This window comes from Pelecanus crispus, chromosome 2 (assembly GCF_030463565.1).
Source record: "Pelecanus crispus isolate bPelCri1 chromosome 2, bPelCri1.pri, whole genome shotgun sequence".
Taxonomy (NCBI): Eukaryota; Metazoa; Chordata; class Aves; order Pelecaniformes; family Pelecanidae; genus Pelecanus; species Pelecanus crispus.
In genome coordinates this window covers 45,494,429-45,513,909 of record NC_134644.1, presented here as the reverse complement: position 1 = coordinate 45,513,909, position 19,481 = coordinate 45,494,429, and the positions used below count along the sequence as shown (strand labels likewise).

Sequence of the window (19,481 nt, the reverse complement as noted above, 5' to 3'; positions counted from 1 at the left end):
TCTGTAGAGGTTTCTAAGTTTCCCGGGGAGGCACTTGGTATAACCAAGTGTTCGAATCTTACCCAAAGGCATCCTGATGCAGGGGAAGAGAGGCTCAGCGCATTGACTGATCCCAGAAGTCAGAGTGGTACGGGATGGTATCTTCCCTAATATTCTTTCTCTCTTAGGCTATTTGATACTAATTTTTACTTTTCAGGTGGAGCTTGGGTGACTCTAGTCATACATACCTTTGTTATGATTGGTGTAAAATTTTCTCACTTTGCTTTTAAAGGTATAGACTAGAAAATTTCAAAGCGCAAACTCAGTGAGGAGTGGTTGCACCTTAGAGGTGGGTAGCTTTTGGGATGGAGGTGTGTTTTGGTATTATAATGATATTATAATGAGCAAAGTTTACCTAAGGACAGCATTTTGTCAAAACCATGACAGACTGTTGGCCCAGGGTAGCAAATGTGCGGCTTATTGGTTCCAAGGTACCTTCATGTTTCCATATTACACTTTTTCTATTGTCCTTTTTCATTCATCCATTGTTTGCCCAAGTTCCCGTGGTGTTCCATTCTACATCTACAATAAATCATCTGCCATGTTCTGGCACGGTCAGGACTATACAGGGACCAAAAGCAGTTTAAAGTTTTACTGGTAAGGCCCTTTCCACTTTTCAACGAGTGATTCGTCTTTCCATGTCTGTAGATAGACCATGTCTCCGGGCTTGAAGGAGTGTGCTGGGGGATCGAAGGGCACAGGAGCTGTCCCGGCTGGGGAGAATGCTCTATGGAGTCCCCGATCAAAAGGTCGGTGCGCGCTGGAGTCTGAAGAGCAGCATCTCCCCACCGGTGACCGGCAAGGCTTCACAGCAGTCCCATCTGGGGTGCCAAAAGTGTTGTTGCAGAGCCTGGCTGCGGTATCTCCACACTGCTCCACCCTCTGGGCAGTTCCTCTTAGAGCCAAGTTCCCCTGGCATTGCCGACATAGAATCATAGAATGCTTTGGGTTGGAAGGGACCTTTAGAGGTCATCTAGCCCAGCCCCCCTGCAGTGAGCAGGGACAGCTTTAACCAGATCAGGGTGCTCAGACATCTAAGGTTGCAGGCCTAGGGAACTTCTGTGGAATGGATTCCTTGCATGCCAGCCACACTCCACCCTGGAAGCTTCTTCAATGCTGTACCTTTCCTAAAAATGTGAATATAAGTTTAATTTCTAAGTCACCTCCAGCAATTATTCCACAAAGGAAAATGCTGTTGGGGCTTTTCCCTTAAGACCTGGAGTTCAAGAAAGTTTGTGGAGTTTTTTTAAAGGTGCCATTTTGTTATTAAATGTTTTGTTGTGCCTAAATGATGTGTGTTGTAACGAAAACTCAATCTAATGGTTGCTTTGCATGTGTCATTCAGGTGGATTTGCCTAGTATTTTAGGGTGATACTTTTCTTACAGTCAGATTATTTTAAGTTTTCTCCATGCATGTTGAGGCAGATCATGTTATTGAGTATGTTTTCATTCTCACCATATTTGCAGTCAAGAATTATTGTAACTGCTGTTCAGCAGGATGTTTTCTACTGTAACCAAGTAAAGAATAGCTACTCGTGCAGCCTCTTTAAGGACTAATATGTGTACCTTAAGATTCTATTTTAAAGTTTCGGAGCAGTATAAATATTTGCATTCAAGAATGAAGGAAATTTGGCACTTGTGCTCAGGAACCACAGTAGTTAGTTGATTTCTTGCAACTATAATTTCTTTTACTGCTTGGTGCTGACTTGCAAAAACTCTAATAATGATATTCCTTTGGAGTTCAAATATTTGGTACCAGCCAAATTCTAGGATGGTGTTAAGCCTCAATAAAAATGAATTTTGGAGTTCATAAATCTGATGTGTACTCAAAATATTTTTATCAAGTGACAGTGAAAGATGCTTCTTTTCTAACCAGTGTATTTTCAATGTAAAATGGGTTTCAAGATTTTTTTTTTTTCTGCAAGATTAAGATATTTCCTGATTATTCAGTCTTGTCATACTTAGACAGAAACACCCTGCAGTATTATTTTGGAAGGTTTTCAGACTTGAGACTCTTGATGAATTTGTCTTTGTGAAAATTTTGCACTCATCTGTCTTTTTAACAGCTGTCATGGAGGAGTTGGTAGAGGATGACATCTGTATTTTGAACCATGAAAAAGCAGACAACGCTCATAAGAGAGATGGGGAGATTCCTGTTTCATCTTACAGTGGAGATGAGTCTGTTGCCTCACACTTTGCACTTGTCACTGCATATGAAGATATCAAGAAACGACTAAAGGAGACAGAGAAGGAGAACTCCTTCTTAAAAAAAAGAGTGAGAATTCTAGAAGAGAAGGTAAGAAAAAAGTCAATTTGCCAGCTTCTGGTAGCAGCTACTTTTTTGCTCCTGGCTGGATGGCAGAGCAGATGGTTAAGTATTTAAAATATGTACTTAAAATAACTTCCAAGTTAAAAAGTTTTGGTAAATTGTTTTATTTGTTTAAATGAAACACAGTTTGTTCCTCTGGTAGTCTAGTTAAGTCATACTGGGATTTTTGATTCATGTATGTGCACGTATGTGATGCAATGGAGTAGTGCCCTGGAAAGACACTAGCTTTGATTCAGAAAGACATGTAGTTGCATTGGATCATTACTGTATTTCATCTGCCTCTTTATGGTGTTTATTAACTTGGGCACATGTGACTTAGTATTGCTGAATAGTGAGGTGCCAAGTCTATAAACTGTCAGAATCCAGGCACTGGCTATTAAAAGAGTTTCTTGGGCTCAGCATAATGAAATGATAAGGAAAAATTGTTTGTGAAGCGTTATCTGGCTAGGTCTAGCTAATAGCAGTCTCAAACATGAAATACAAAGTTGTAATGCATAACATAGAGGTGTTGGCTGGCTATTTTTTGATGTAGCAATTCTAAAATGTAAAGGAATCTAGGAATTTGTTTTATATGCAGTTTTTCACGGCCTTAGTCTAGTGAAGTTCATTAAAGCTAAAAATTGACCATGATGCAGGCTTTTCTCCCCGAGTAAAGAATGCTATTGTTAAACATATGTCATTGTTCAGTAGTGAGTGTCTTTGTACTGCAGAAAGTCTTGACTTTGATAGGTTGATTTCTTATTAATATAAGATAGAAAGATAGATCCTAGAGTTAGAGCTGAGACATTTATTAGGACTTAGTCCTGAGTATATGCTACTGACTGTTAGAAGCTTACAAAGTATGTGTTATTTTGTGGCATTGGAATGAAGAGGTTGAGTCACAATCAGTACAATTTTCAAACATTTATTCAGGAATTCTTGGTGACTAGTTTGACGAAATTGAATTTCTGTCAAAAGGCAAAACTGGCTGAGCACTTTCTTTGTATAAGGTCCTGGGGTGGGGTGTAGGGGATAGGAGCAGAGCTCTAGACTGAATATTCTCTGAACCATGCTGCATGTAACATCTTTTACATGGTTCTCAAAATCACAATGAACAGGACTTGATGACCTTGACAGTCCCTTTTAGTCTTGTGTCTTTCAGTTAGGCCTGGTTTAGCTTAATTGTCTGGAAGATGATACTTTGTTTTCCAAGGAGAAAACTTCTGGTTTAGTATGTGAATACCATAAAAATGTTTCCATGAGAGAAGGGCATTGAGAAGGCCTAGACTGTTAAGTAACAGAACTGACTTTCAGTCTTTGTTAATAGCTAGTATACCTCTATGGTAAAAAATACATGGGGTGTTAACCCTTTTAAATTTTAAATTTCAAAGTGTATGGAAACTTCCAGAAGGTTTGGTAAGGTTTATGTTCTTTCTGAATGGCTTTATTTGGGGAGGGGGGCAGAATGTAAAGGGCAAAACTTGAAATGAGTAGTACACTTACTTTGAGGGTCAATACAAAAAGCAAGGAGCAGAAGCTTCCTATTTTTATGGCTTGCTTTCCTGAACTTTCGTTTGAACAAACACCTAATAGAGGATGTATTTGAGGTAGATACATTCTGTCACCTATTTATTTTTTTTTTATTATTTTTTTGTGTGGCTCTTAATTTTTAAGAAAATGTATATAAAACTGTCGCAAATATCTACATTAGGTACGCTGAAAGTGTTTAAATGCCTCAACAACTTAAAGCAAGTGTGCAGGACAAACAGAATGAAAAGGATAATGCAATACTTAGTCAAAACAAGAACTTTCTATATGGATGGATGTAATTTGATGTAAGACTTCTTGCTGTCTTATTAAAAATACTGAAAAAAAAAATACTGAATACATTCAGTACTCTGCTCCCTCTTTCTGACAGTCTAGTTGGCAGTGTTTATTCCCCCTTGCTTGTCTGCTGCCTTAGCAGACAATGAGATAGTGGTGACCTGGAAGTCAATAGTTATTTGTAAAATAATTCTGCTCTGGCTTTTCTCACATATATACACTGAAAAAAATCTTTGATTAAATTATAAGTCATTTAAAAATTATGTTAATTTTCCTCTTAATTTTCTGTACGTTGTGTGTTTATATGCTTAAAACTTTTTCCAAAAAGCAGTTTGTACATCTTCAGAGTCTGGAAAAAACATGGTTATGGGGTTGTCAGCGTGAGTAATCATGACTTGTGGATGGTTTTTAAATACTCATAGCAGTAAACTAGCAAGCATTAAGTGTGGTTAGAGATTGCAGAATTTGTAGGTGGCCTTTGTTGCACTTCTGTAAAAAAATTTTGGCCTGTATCAGTGTATTTGATTAATATATTTTCTAAACTAAAAAAAAAATGCTGTTAGTTTAATGTTACAGATTGTACTGTTGCACTATTCAAATTTTGCAGCTCTCAGTATAACACGTGAAACTTCTTATTTCTCATGTTTGTTAAACTTTTAGCTGCTTGGCTCCCGACTGGAAGAGGAATGTAGTTCAGTTGGACGTGAACAAGTAAATAAGGCATACCAAGCCTATCGAGAGGCCTGCATTGACCGAGATAATCTGAAAAGCAAACTGGATAAAATGGTATGCCTTTTTAAGTAATGACTTAAATGCATGTTACAGAAGTACTGCGTAGTTAGTAAATGTTTACTCTAGAATGAATTTTATTTGCTGGAGATCTGTGGTGTTTGTTTTATCACTCCTTTAGGTTTTTAAAGTACATGACAATACTTTATGCAGGAATAGCACTTTTAAGTATCTCAATTTTATTACTGGGTTAGGCTAATGCTAAAAAAATCAAAGCAATAGTTTTCTTATTTTGTTTTTTTTAAAAAAAAAAGTTGAATTGTCAGATATGATAGAAAAAAAACTTCACAAATGGCTTCCCCCCATCGCCCCCCCCCAAATAGATGAAAGAAAGTGTGGAATCCTTGAAAATCTTGAATGAACAGTTGCAGTCTAAAGAAGTAGAGCTGCTACAACTAAGAACTGAAGTGGAAACTCAACAAGGTATGCATTTGGTTACTTCATCTTAATGTATGTTGACTAGTCTTAGCGGTTATATTATGATCTCAGGGCATGAAGATGTTTAACTGTATATAGTGGCTAGGTAAGAGAGGAATATATTGAGTTTGTATGCCTTTTCCTTCTTGTAAATTGTGGCAGGCATGTTTTATTATCATAGATGAGGAGCTCCATGGGAAAGATCTGAGGCTGTCACGTTCTTCCACTGTGGGTTATTTAATTGTTTGAGACATGCACAACCTGATAGTTTAATAAGCTAGTCATGTACATCTGTGGACCCCACCGCCTTTTCCTCAGAGTGGGGCAGGGGCATACTTGTTTAAGTATCAAACACTATCCAGTCGATACCACTTTCTCTGGTACTTGCAGATCATCTGGTGTATTGTTTTGTTTCACTGTTGGGATATGACAGGTACAAGAGGATGTTGTATAGCAATAGCTGCAGTCGACAACAGCTATTTAAAGGGCTGGGGCGTGAGGAAGGGTAGAAAGATGCTGGTTGTAGGGAGCCAGCAAAGAGAAAAGAGAAACAAACAGTGTACCCTGGCAATTCCAAAACCCCAAATCCAGTTTCTGTTACTGCTGTTTTGAAGAGTGCTGTGTAGATGATAGCTATGTAAAATAAAACACTGTGGAAGAAAAAAAAGAATCTTTATTAATGTACTGTTAAAAGAAAAGAGAAGAAGCAAATGCCATCTATGTAAAGTTAGAGATATGGACTGGACTTCAGATCCTATATGAATGCAGTCCTTTGAAGGGTGCTTGTAAGTATTGCTGTGCTTGAACTGGATTACTTTCCAAGAGGACCCCAAGCATGTAATGCTCTACTTCAGCTGCACAAGTTTTTAAACCTAAAAGAACAAACCACACATAGTAATAGTATCATTGTTGAGGACATCATGGTTTAAGGAGGTAAGAAGTGCAGAGTTTATAGAGACCTCTGAAAATGTGGTGATTTCAAGCCTTATTTAGTAATCAATTTTACTCATAAGTGGGTTCCGAGTACCTTGTTTAAGAAAAATCAGTGTAGCTTAAGCTTGTTTAAATTGTTAAATCTGGAAGTGAGTGTACCATGCAGTTGAAGAGTTGGGGTTTTTTTCCTGTCATATTCTTTCTTTTCTTGCTGTCTAACTAGCCTCCTACTACTGATTTGATGCTAGGATTGTCTTAGGTTGCTTGTTAATAGACACCATGTGAATTTGTTCTGTCTAATCAGAAGACATTTAACTTCTAGACTTTGCCATTTTGTTTTGATTGTATCTTTTGTAGTTCTGTTTGGAACTTCTTGACATTAAACTTGGGAAAAACTTTGGGTAAATTATGTAATGATATAAATGTGAGGGAGGGAAAAAAGCATGTAAGAAGTATGCACATTGGTGTATATATCATGCATGTTTGCTATTAACACATTTTTGTATTTCCAGTGCATTTTTATGGTCTTACTTCCTTTTTCTTTATGTAAAATCTCCAGTGCATTCTTGGAAAGTAGGGGTCTGTACTTTAAACTCAGAAAATAGACTACTACTCTGCCAACAGCTTCGCCAGTGTTATTATTTCTCTGTTGTCATAGACTGCAGTTTCTTCAGAACATACAGGATAACTTTTTGTAGGGCATGGGCTGGCTAAAGTGAAACTTTACATATTGAGTTACATTTCTTGAACTGAAACTGGAGTCTGGTTGTCTTGCTTGTTTTCTTACAGTGATGAAAAATCTGAATTGTACTCAGTCCAGCTGGGAAATAGAGAAGCTGAGCAGTGACCTGAAAGTGCATAGTCTGGAACAGGATCTAGAAAAGCTCAAGCAAGAGTGCAACAGTCTCAGAAAGGAGTTGCAAAAATCCAAGCAGAAGGTACCTTTATTTTTAAGGAATTTTTTGTATTAATAGATCTGTCTGTTATAATACTCTCTCTGTATATAAAAAATAAAATATTATAGCATTATTTTAAATCCCTTGTTCAAGCAAAATAAAGGGTAAACAAAGAGATATAAAGTATATAATTGAGTGAAGGATGAACATCCTAGTAAAATTAACCTTAAATATTCCTATAGACTGGCTTGTTTCTTGGAAGTAGTACACTTACATAGGTGGGATTTCCCAGCCTTTGCCCATATAGCAACAGAAAATAAAGCTTTACAATTTCTTATAAGTAGCCGATCAGATTGTTCTATGCTGGTATTTGTCTTGGGCTGGACTTGGGGAGTTTGGGCAAGCCCTCGTTTGTTTGAGGTTTTTTATCATAGAATCATAGAATGCTTTGGGTTGGAAGGGACCTTTAGAGGTCATCTAGCCCAACCCCCCCTACAGTGAGTAGGGACAGCTTTAACCAGATCAGGTTGCTCAGAGCCCCATCCAAACTGACCTTGAATGTTGCCAGGGATGGGGCCTCTACCACCTCTCTGGGCAACCTGTTCCAGTGCTTGACTACCCTCATTGTAAAAAACTTCTTCCTTATGTCTAGTCTAAATCTATTCTTCTTTAGTTTAAATCCATTATTCCTTGTTCTGTCACAACAGGCATTGCTAAAAAGATTGTCCCCATCCTTCCTGTAGGCCCCCTTTAAGTATGGAAAGGCCACAATAAGGTCTCCTCGCAGCCTTCTCTTCTCCAGGGTTCAACCCCCCAACTCTCTCAGCCTGGCCTCATAGGAGAGGTGCTCCAGCCCTCAGATCATTTCTGTGGCCCTCCTCTGGACCCGCTCCAGCAGGTCCATGTCCTTCTTGTGCTGAGGGCCCCAGAGCTGGACGCAGTGCTCCAGGTGAGGTCTCACCAGAGCAGAGCAGAGGGGCAGAATCACCTTCCTCGACCTGCTGGCCACGCTTCTTTTGATGCAGCCCAGGATTTGGTTGCCTTTCTGGGCTGCAAGTGCACATTGTTGGCTCATGTCCAGCTTTTCATCCACCAGTACCTCCAAGTCCTTCTCCACAGGGCTGCTCTCAATCCCTTCATCCCCCAGCCTGTATTGATATCAGGGGTTGTCCCGTCCCAGGTGCAGGACCTTGCACTTGGCCTTGTTGAACCTTGTGAGGTTCACACGGGCCCACCTCTCCAGCTTGTCCAGGTCCCTTTGGATGACATCTTGTCCTCCTGGCATGTCAACTGCACCACTCAGTTTGGTGTCATCTGCAAACTTGCTGAGGATGCACTCGATTTTGTTTGTTTTTCTTTTAAAACAATAGAATGCTTATGTCAAAAAGATACCATGAACTTTGTTTAAGGAACTCTAGCACAGCAGGGTAGTTGCATGAAGCTTGTCAGGAAAGTGTTTTTTTGTAACAAGGTTTCCAGAATCTTGCTATACCTCTTTTAGTGCCCTTTCCTGCCATTTCTGGGGCAAGTGTCTGTTGTGAGGCGCTCATTGTGTAATGTAGATGTACTTAGGATCTCAAAAAGGAAATTAAGATATCTTAACAGTAATAAAATGCATTAAGTTTAAAAAAAAAAAGTCCAGTGCATGCTTACTGTTTTACATGATATAAGGTACAGTGGCAGTCTCTAGGACTCTGCAGTAACATTGAAGTTACACAATAAATTTAAAAGACTTGAATGTGATTGTTTGAAGAGGCAGATGATTTTAGGTTCCTTATGGTCATTAATAATGATGATTATGTAATCTTGAGTCACATTTGAGTGAGCCAATATTCAGGCTATGTAAGACTCAACCTCTCCTGGGCATTCAGGGACCAGACTAGAGCTAGCCTGAAGTAAAGTCCTTCTCCCCGGCTGCCCTCAAACCACACATACATAGCTGGGGTGTTGAGTTCTCAGCACTGAATGTGTGTCTAGAGATCTGCTGCTGTCATGCCACACTTCTAGCTTACACAGACGGGCTTACAGGCTTACGTACACTGATTGTCTTGTCTCAGGTTTAGTCTGTGTTTTTTCCACTAGGTGGGGATAAAGCACATTACCTGGAAGGCATGTGAGTTGTTTTGTTAACTTCTGTTACTGTTGGTTGGTGTTTTCACTTGTATCTGGAATTCTTTTAGGTGTTTTTAATAACTTGTAAATTCTGAAAGCATACTGTAACTTGTATGTAGTTCTAGTGTCTTCAGATAGCTCTACAGAATAGAGTAACAGCTAGCTCTACAGAATAGAGTAACAGCTATATAAATAATTGAAGATTGCAGATTGTATTGTGAGAATGAATGTTGCTAGAAAGAACAGACTGAAATAGCAGTTGTAAGGAATACTAGACATGACACTGTTTAAATGATGCTTATGTCAGCAGCTTTTGTTGCAAAGAACAAATATAAGGAACAGCTTTTTTCTTTTTTACTATTTCTTCTTGATCCTGGTAACTGTTTAATATAGGAAATAAAAAGGTACAAGTTTTCAAGTGTGAGGTAATATAGTGCAACTTTCTTTTTTTTTTAACTATGAAATTGAATCTGATGGGTGATGGTGGGAAAGTCTTCAGGAGGGGGAAAAACTGTCAGGTGAAATGTGATCAATGGGCAATGACAAGTCAGTATTGTTTCAAACCTAGCTGGTATTTTCGATATTACTGTTTTTAATTACATTAGTTAGCACTTTCAGACATTTTCTACCTTAGGCAAGTATACTTTCTATTTTTTTTCTTTTTAGATATTCGGGTTTTGCATTGTAGTTGATGCAGTGTGTACATTATATTGACAAGTTGCTTGACATGTGTATAGGCCATCAATGGTTGGACTTGGATGATCTTAAAGGTCTTTTCCAACCTAAACGATTCTATGATTCTATGAAGCCACAGTAACAGGTATCAAATTCATAACAGCTTTGGCTAGAGGGAACAGTAGTAGGAAGGGAACATGAAGAGAAGGGATATGAATGGGAACTCATCACAGGTGAGGGTCTAATAGAAACATGGCTAATGAAGAGAGCCCAATGTTTGATTTGTTAAAGTGTTGTTAACTTCAGTGAGGCTGCTTGTATGCATGATTGAAAGCAGTCTTTCAGACTCAAGGCATAAATTATGTTGTATCATAAAAGTAACTTGTGGAAGTAAATCTATACTGAAAACAGTTTAATTTAAAGGTCTTTATATACTGGGGCAGGGAAAGCACAAGAGACAACTGATTACTTTTTTTTTTAATGGAAGTCAAAAGCCTTTCTCAATTTTTGCTTTTCAAAGAATCACAAATTCTGAGAGCTCAGCTGTTTTTTTAAAAAAAAAAAAAAAGGAGGAGAGAGAGTATGGTGGTGGCTGAGCAATGCTTTCATGTAAGTAGGTAATTTAAGCATTTTTAAGTGGAAATTCTTAGTAGAAGTCTTTATGTCCATTTTGAAAACCACTGCAGCTAACACAAATGAAGACTGCTTCTGAATTTTAATACTAGCAAACTTGTAGTTTCACTGCAGTATTTTCAGATAGAAGATCTGAAATCATATGTTCATTCCTTCTCTATCTTCCCCTCACTCTGTTATGCAGGACCAGGCTCAAGATGAAAATCCATTAAATGGAGACCTCCTTCAAAGGCAAGAGATCCAGAGGTATGAATATCAAGTGGCTTTCATGTTTTATTTTCAGTTGACTGAGGGACAGTTATTTGAACAAGTAAATATTCTTGCAGCCTGTTCAAATATGTTATTTCAAATTACATAATCTAATTTCAAGTGTAGGTATACTGATTTAGCAAGATCATTGTAATTTTTTTTCTTTGTTATGTTGGTAGTCTGGGATGATGATGATAAGAAAACATCTACAACTTCAGATTGTTGTACAGAAAATGGAAGTTAAATTATCCTGTATTTAAAAATCAGTTTTTAATAACTAGTTGGCTTGAGGAGGTGGTAGATAAATTTCCAAGTCTCATCGCAGCTATAGAATATCTTCATTCTGCATGTGGGGAGGTTTCTGTGTTTGCATAGGTAATGGCTTCAAATCTCTTGCTTAGTGTTGGAACGTACTTTCTTACTTAGAGCAGTGCAATAATATTTCTAGTAGAAGACATTTTAAAGGGTTTGAGGTTTTGGGTTTTTTTTTTAAATATTGAGGAGCCATTGTGTGGCCTATTCAAAAAGAAATAACCAATTTTCCAGAAAAATGCTAATATATCAGAAAGCATTTGTTCTCATTTTACAGCCATTCAAATAATAATTGTGCTTATGATCTGAACTCCTGTATTATCCTATCTTGAGTATGTGTGCTGTATTAGAAATATATATATCCTTTAATTCTTTATGCAAAAGAACAATTCATGAAAGCATGAAAGTTCCCACATGTTCTGTCTTGCAGAAATGAAATACTAACTGCATCTCTTATACCCAGTTATGCCTGTTCGTGTACTTACATGGTTTTCCACAAGAGGGAAGAGTGGTCCTTCATAATGACAGATTGTTTAGCGTAATACCTTGTTGCTTACTTCGGTGTTGAAGAGATAGGAAAGGAAATCGGTCACCAAAAGAAAACAGCACAGATATTTCTTTTCATGTTCTCTGGTGTCATGATGATAATATTATACACACTGTATACAAATTACACTTTCACCTTTCACCTTGACTGGATAGCTAGCTAGCTAACACTTTTTCTTGTGGTTTCTGCTGGAGTTTCATAGTCAGTCTTACATGCCTGAAAAAAGGTGTTATCTCAAGGTAAAGCAGTTATCTCTTTGATCTTCCAGAGCAGATTTATTTCACAAAGTGACGTTCAGGTGGCAACCATCTGAATTAGCATATGTGAAGTATAGTGCTTATTGTAATATGACATAAATACCAAATGTGTAATGTGTATTGAATATGTAAGCCCATCCAAAAATCTGTGGAAAAATTGAAAAACCTCCTATGTGAAACACTTGTTGTAGCAAGCAGTCCTGCTGTTTATGGGAGGTGGAGGCATTTGCAGTTAGTTAACTTTTTGGAAGGTAATTATTTCACGTTTCTCAGCAGCCTGCAAATCTGACTTTAAATTCTCGGTTGGCAAATCTACTTTGCTGTAGATTTAGATAGGCTATCATATTCAAGGTTTATATTATACGTTAGAAGGCAGTACAGGATAAACTTCCAAGCATGTTGAATCCTTGGTCTTCAGTTGCGAATTTGTTCAAAGTTAGGCAATGAGATTCTAAGTCAGTATCCACAAAAGAATTAAAATATGTTATGTGTGATTTAAGTTGAATTCTGGTATCTCCATCCCTTTGCAAAACGCCTTTGTAAGTGCTTGTTGTGGATTAAGCCCAGCCAGCAACTAAGCACCACACAGCCGCTCGCTCACTCCCTCTGCCTTGGTGGGATGGGGGAGAGAATTGGAAGAGTAAGAGTGAGAAAACTCGTAGGTTGAGATAAGAACAGTTTAATAATTGAAATAAAAAAAAGTAAAACAGTAGTAGTAATAATAACAATATAATAATAATAGTAATAATAATACACAAAGCAAGTGAGGCACAATGCAATTGCTCCCCACCTGCCGACCGATACCCAGCCAGTCCCTGAGCAGCGATCGCTGCCCCCCGGCCAACTCCCAGCAGCTTATATACTGAGCATGACATCATATGGTATGGAATAGCCCTTTGGCCAGTTTGGGTCAGCTGTCCTGGCTGTGCTCCCTCCATTCTCGCTGGTAGGACATGAGAAGCTGAAAAGTCCTTGACTAGAGTAAGCACTACTTAACACACTGATGTTTTAGTGGTTGCTATCAGCGTTATTCTCATCCTAAATCCAAAACACAGCACTATGCCAGCTACTAGGAAGAAAATTAACTCTATCCCAGATGAAACCAGGACAGCGCTAAATGCATGTTATAAAATCTATCTAAGCACTTTCCGTCTGGTTGGTGGCAGACACACTGAGCTGTTCTTATATTTACCACTTCTGTATTAAATATTGGACAGTTCTGTTTTGATATAACTCAAGTTTGTTTGATCTTATTTTTGAGACCAAAACACGTGAATAAATGACGTGTGGTTGCCACATCAGCCTAATTTCAAAATTGTCATGTCTTAAAAGAGCCAAATGGATTCTCTAGTAAAAAGGCCACAGGTTTAGCTGAACTTCTTGAAATATCAGTTCTGAAAATTTTAACTTTTTCTCTGTCAGAATTGCTGATACCTAATGATTACCTATTAACAGCTTCCTCTGTTCTTTTACAGAGTTTTTTAATCTGAATTTTTGTATTCTGGGAAAATATTTCTGTGTATAGAAGAAGGTTTAACTTCTTTCTTTTAAGGGAACTCTTTAAGCATTAACTTGCAGAACAGAATAATAGCTATTTTTCACAGTGCTTTTGAACACATTCATGTCTGACAAATTTCATGCAGCAGTGATCCTAAATTGCGATTTTAGAGGGATAGAAATCTGTATATATGCATGCTTGAAAATACAGTTGTTACAGAGCTTAATAATTCTTAGTCATCTCAACAATGGTTTGAGGTACTGAACTGTTTTCAGATAAACATCTTTGAGGTGAATATAGTGAGAAAGAAAGAAATATTCTGAAAAATCTCATCCATGATACTTGTCCTCAATAAATGTTTTTTGGTAGAATGTTAAGCATTAAAAAACCCATTAAATCATTGATTTCATGTTTAAGTTGAAGTAACTGCATCCTTATGTCTTTGAACACTAAGTTACTAACATAAATGTGGTGTTAAGCAAGCCTTTGCTCAAAATTTTACTAAGAAACATATGGTGATGCTGACTTTTCTGATTTTTTTTTTTTCCTTGATTTTCTTACCAGCTAATAACCTGAAACTTCAATATTGGAACAGTGCTGCTGTTAAATATGTTTCCCATTTTATGCTGTCTTATCAGAGAATGAATTGGGTTGCTATTTTTTACTGTCTGATAAGGCAGTGTATTAACATGAATTAGATGACTTGAATATGAAACAGTGTGTTTTATATTTTAGTTTGGTCTCTGTGTGGGTGCTCAGTTTGGATCTCGGGTATCTAGTCTGAATTCATTGTAGCAAGTGAATGGTGTAAAGACCCAAATACTGGGTTTGATTGAATATGTAAAGTTATGATCAATTAACATTGCTAGGGTCATAATATATGATGGTGTGTGTGGTCATTTATCAGAAGCCATTCAAAGTTAATACTCTACCTTGTTTTGCCATCTAATATCCATTTAATATATTTTTCTAAAACTATTCCTTTAAGATTACAAATTTTATGGGAAGATGGTTAGTTTCAAATAATGAAATTAGAGAATATGCTTCATTTTCTTTCCACTTGGGGAACTTGAAATTATTAGTATCATCTAGTATGTCAATATATAATACATTATATATTGTAATATGCAAGAGTCAAATAAAATATACAAAGGTCCATCATTTTAAGAAAATTATCAGTACTGCTCAGTTATTTTTGAATTATGGTACTGTAGCAAAATTTGCAGTGTATGTCAGGCAAAACCGATTTATTAACAGTTAATGCTTGATAAGCATGTTAGTAGGCATGAGGGTGCTTTAGGAGGCAGCAATTATTTAACTTTTAAAAAATTTTTGTTTTGAAAGTGCACAAGCATATTGGGAACTGAAGAGAGAAATATCCAATTTGCGTCTAGTGACTGACATGCAAGCTAAGGTTCTACAAAAACTGAAAACAAACCCAACAGCGACCAAGAAAGGCAAGTCAGTGTATGCAATAACAGACCTTACAAACACAAACCGTTGATTCCAGTTGTACCATTTTAAAAAGAAACTAGCTATCATATCTTATCAGAATCTCATCAATTGAAGTTGATAAGCTAGAGTATGTTATGGTTCCAGCCTACCCATTTTCTGCTTTTGCTTCTGTCTCATACTGGTCAACTTCACACATAAAGGTGTTGCTGATGTGTTTTTTCTTCAGTACTGTATTCTGTTCCCCTTGTGGCTTTTTTCTCAGTCAAGTGTTGCTTATGTGCACAAGGCTGAGGTGTTAAGTTTACTCGTATTCGACCTTTTACCACAACTACTTCGTATTAGGGGGGAAAAAAAAAAATCTTTTTGCAAACGCAGTCTTATTTTCCCAGTATAGAATATATAAAGTATTAATTTGGCAATGTTTTAAAATCAGACTTTAATAGACTGAAACTCCCTTATGGTTGCATATTAGTTTATGTTGGCAATCGGAAAACTTGTCTTTTCTAACAAAATGCTACGTGAGATGACATTTTCTGAATGTCAAATACTGAGGCTGCAAAACTACCTTATTTCTGCTGCTACACTGCAAGTAATTAAGAGGAAAATAATTTCCACATAAAGTATGTATAATTTCTCTGAGCAGTTCATCAGGTGGTTCTTCTATTTCATACGTATGTTTCTCTCAAGCCAAATGCTTTATGGGAGAGCGTACTTACTCTGGTGGGGCAGACTATCACTGTTCATCGCAGTGTTTGTTTCCTTTGTTTTCTGCTCACTTCAATTGTGGTATTTGCTGTGTTCAGAGTACAGAAGATGCTGGTGAAAGAAGGTGAACTTGGTTACAATGTATTGGTGACAGTCTCTGATGTTCCTATCCATTACAAGATCAAGACATTTTGTTTCTAAACAGCTTTGGCTTGGTGAGATAGCGATAGTTCCAGGTCAATCACTGCCTTTGTGGCCAGCAGTGATTAATGATCAGTCTCTGGTACTTGGCTGATAAATTACCCACACATTTTGTAGACTTGGTCATATTGTTATCAGGTGAGTTCATGTTCCTACAATTCTAAGACACATTTGTCATAGAGCTTCAGCAGAAAATGGATTTTTGCTTTTTGCTCTGTAGTAATTTTTTCAGAAGTATGTAAGAGTGGACAGGTTTGGCAGAAATGAAAACTGTGTATTTTTGTTTGTTTACCTTGGTTGTCAGCCACACTTATGAATGCAATGCAGATATATCTCTGCTTATATTTATAGAAAAATCTTGGCTTATGCAAAGTATGTGTAGAATTGACTTAAAACTTCTACTTCCTATACCGGCAGTACCAGTTATTTTACCATATACAAACTAGTTGCTGCTAGAAGAGGTGCATAAAGTCTGCAGAACACAATGTATCCATCGCTCTGTGTGTGATGTTAACAGTATCAGTTAACATAGGGATTCTGCTTAGCTGCCATTTATGCATGGAGGCATTTGCAACAAATGTGTGTCTGCTTACAGGATTTTTTTTAATGTTTTCAATCCATTTTCAGTGTACTCCATTTTTCTTGAACTTCGACAGGTCTGTAGACCTCAAATTGCTTTTTACACCTGTCAGCACAAAGAGGCCAAATCCAGTTCCTTAGCATGTGTTTCAGATATGATGCCTGTGCTATTGGAAAGTGCTTCTGGCTGACCTTTGCAAATTGGGTACCGCCTTTTAATTTTTAGGGGCAAATGGAAGTTGTATTCTTTGACCGAGATGCTGGCTCCTCCTTCTGTCACTTAAGAACTAAAGTTGCAAATTACAGTTTGTACTCGAGAGTCATAGCTATTCTAGAAAGCTACCTCTAAGACGTGAGTTTCTTTAACTGCAGGAATCGTGACATGTTTATGTAAATTATTGGCCGTCTGTTCAGATGTGCGTTGAAGGTGCAGCTCTTTCAGGTAGATGCTGTTCTGTTTCAAAATCCTCCCCTTCCTAGCACGGTTTAAAACTCCCCTGGAATTTCAGATGGCTGAACATTGCAGTCTGTTGTTTTACTTTCAGAAGTCAGACAATAGTGGAGCACAGAGAACCTGTGAACACCATGCGTTTCCCTCTTACTGCTTCATGGACAGTGAGAATTCAGGTTTTTGGGAGCCTGAGAACACAACTTGTTAAAAGAATCAGTAGAGTAGGAAGAAGCATACTATGTGTAAGCAGTGTTCTGAATCTGGTCAATTTCTCCAAGCGCCTGAAAATCCTGTTTCAGCATTCATTCCAGTCTTGTCAAAAAGATCATCAGTTTATTTGTGTTCAAGTGGGAACTGGGAAGTTTCCTTGGTGTTGGGTGTATTTTAAACATTGCAATTTCAGGATCTCTAGTTCATCTTGAAGAATCAGACTGAGGAAGTTAGTATGTTCAGTTCATAACTTTTAAGTAGCTATTGAAGTAAAATACGGTCTGAGAATCTGTAGCTTGACAACACTGCATTTAACATACCTGCTATACTGTAGTACATTTGGAGTATATGAAAAAGATGCGTTCAGTGATGTAATTTTAAAATCTGTTTTATCTTCTTTCTTCAGCTGCCTCTGCTGCACCAGTACAATGTGTTGACTTGAACATTTCAAAGCTGAATTTGACATCTGGGGTAGTCTATAAAAAACTCTCACAAAATGATAAAGTACTCTGCAATGCTGTGTCTCCCCCTCTGCCAAGAGAGGTAAACAGCCCATCTGAAAGGGTGACTCTACAAGCATGGACAGATGAGCGACCCATTCCAGTTGATGGCAAAACATTTCAGGAACATCATTCTTATGGAAAGAGCTCTCTGGAAGATAATTCCTGGGTATTCCCAAGTCCTCCAAAGCCTAATGAGAATGTGTTTTGGGAAATGAAAAATAAAGCCACCTTGTTAAACTGTCCAGATTACTTGGATCAGTGTAATCAAAACTGTCTGCACAAGAGTTAAACAATTTTTAGAATGAACTGAGGCTTTTTTAGAATGGTTCTGAATAGGCACCTTAATGCTTGAACTTTTAAAGAGGGAAAACAGATTGCCTGAAATGTTCTTTATTTTTCATTCTAGTTCTGAAACAGAAAGCCTAGTCTTCCTCTGCTGTAAATCAGGAGCAAGTTCCGTGAAGTTAAAGCTGTGCTGGTATAATGTAAATATAAAGAAATCTGATGTGGGGCCTAGATAGTCTTGTACTGCAAATGGCATATATTTGCAAAAGATTACACTGAAAAGTGAGTTCTTGGAATAAAACAAAGTAATCCAGTTCTGTATTTGCTTGCTATTTGTATGTTATCAAGAAAATACTTAGTATCCTGTGTTAAAACTTGTACCAGCTCTGAGCTTGTTTCTTGACAGTGGTTTTTTTTTCGAGTAAGACATAAAATGAAGAATTGGATTCTCTCTCCCTTCCTCCTTTCAATTAACTTTCTGATTACTCTGGTTTAGAAATGCATTTTTATGTAATTTTTAACCAAGAAAGGTAAGACTTCTTTTTTTTTTGGTCAAAATCTTGATTTATATTAGATAGTGGCAAGAGAAAAACCACTCCTAGGCTATCCTGTTTAGATTGCACCATTTTGGGCCTTACTGTGAATTATAAAAGATCATAGGTAATGTTGCTGAACACTGTGAATCCTGGATGTTCAGCTTGTTTCCCTCAGTTCATGCTGTAGGAAACCAACTTAATTCTGCGCGCAGTGGTGCCTGCCATGGGATCATCCTGTTCACAGCGCAGTTACCCTTATTGTGCCTCCTTTGCGCAGCACCAGAACCTTGACTTTGTATTTGTGTGGTGGTGAAGGCTACTAACTTTTCTTTTATTAAAGAAACAAAGCCTTAATTTAATCAGACTAGGTGTTGTAGCATTGTTGATATATATAAGAATTATTTTTCTGGTATCTTTAGTATGCCACTAAGAACTAGAGTTATCTGAATTGCAGCTGCCTGCTTTATTAGATTATGGGTGTCTAAGAACTATTTTTTTTTTTCCTCTTAAGGCCAAGAACTGGTTTTAGAAAAATACAATTTATGCCTTTTTTTTTTTTTTTTTTAAAACTGCTCTGCTTCATATCTGGCTTAATACAACAGGGTTAAGTGAAATGCCTGTGCTCAATACGTTGAAGAAAAATGCTTTGTATTTTAGATCCATGATACCTAACTTGTAATGGGTGGGAAGATACTCAATACTAAATACATATTTACAGATATGTGGGTGGGTGGGTGAAGTATTCAACCTCAGAAGTCCAGCTGAAGATCAGTGTAATAAAAATTAATTTATCAGCTTTTTAGTAGCAAATTGTCTTAAAATTGCTTGCAAATACATGAGGAAGCTCTCTGACTGTAGCATTGCCGTAGTAATGATGAACTGTGAAAGTGTTACCACGGTGCTACCTGACCTGTGTGGTTCCAGACACTTTCTTCCCCGTGGAGTAAGTACTTCATATGATGCTCATCTCCTCCTCTTTCAGTTTGTCTATCAAAGTTGAAAAAATGCCTTCCAGATACCTTCTACTGTATTAGTGAACAGCATACATAAATAATGTTTTCCATTCA

At 37.4% G+C, this 19,481-nt stretch overlaps 1 protein-coding gene across 1 annotated transcript in view; it reads left to right on the top strand.

Moving 5' to 3' along the window:
• Positions 1–19,481, top strand: part of AZI2 (5-azacytidine induced 2) — a 34,922-nt gene extending 15,441 nt beyond the window's left edge. Inside the window, exons 2-8 of the mRNA XM_075704547.1 lie at positions 2,106–2,335; positions 4,832–4,957; positions 5,284–5,383; positions 7,100–7,248; positions 10,811–10,872; positions 14,834–14,946; positions 17,497–19,481. Coding sequence (XP_075560662.1) covers positions 2,111–2,335; positions 4,832–4,957; positions 5,284–5,383; positions 7,100–7,248; positions 10,811–10,872; positions 14,834–14,946; positions 17,497–17,882 — 1,161 coding nt within the window. The 5' untranslated portion in view covers positions 2,106–2,110 and the 3' untranslated portion in view covers positions 17,883–19,481. The remainder of the gene's footprint in view (positions 1–2,105; positions 2,336–4,831; positions 4,958–5,283; positions 5,384–7,099; positions 7,249–10,810; positions 10,873–14,833; positions 14,947–17,496) is intronic.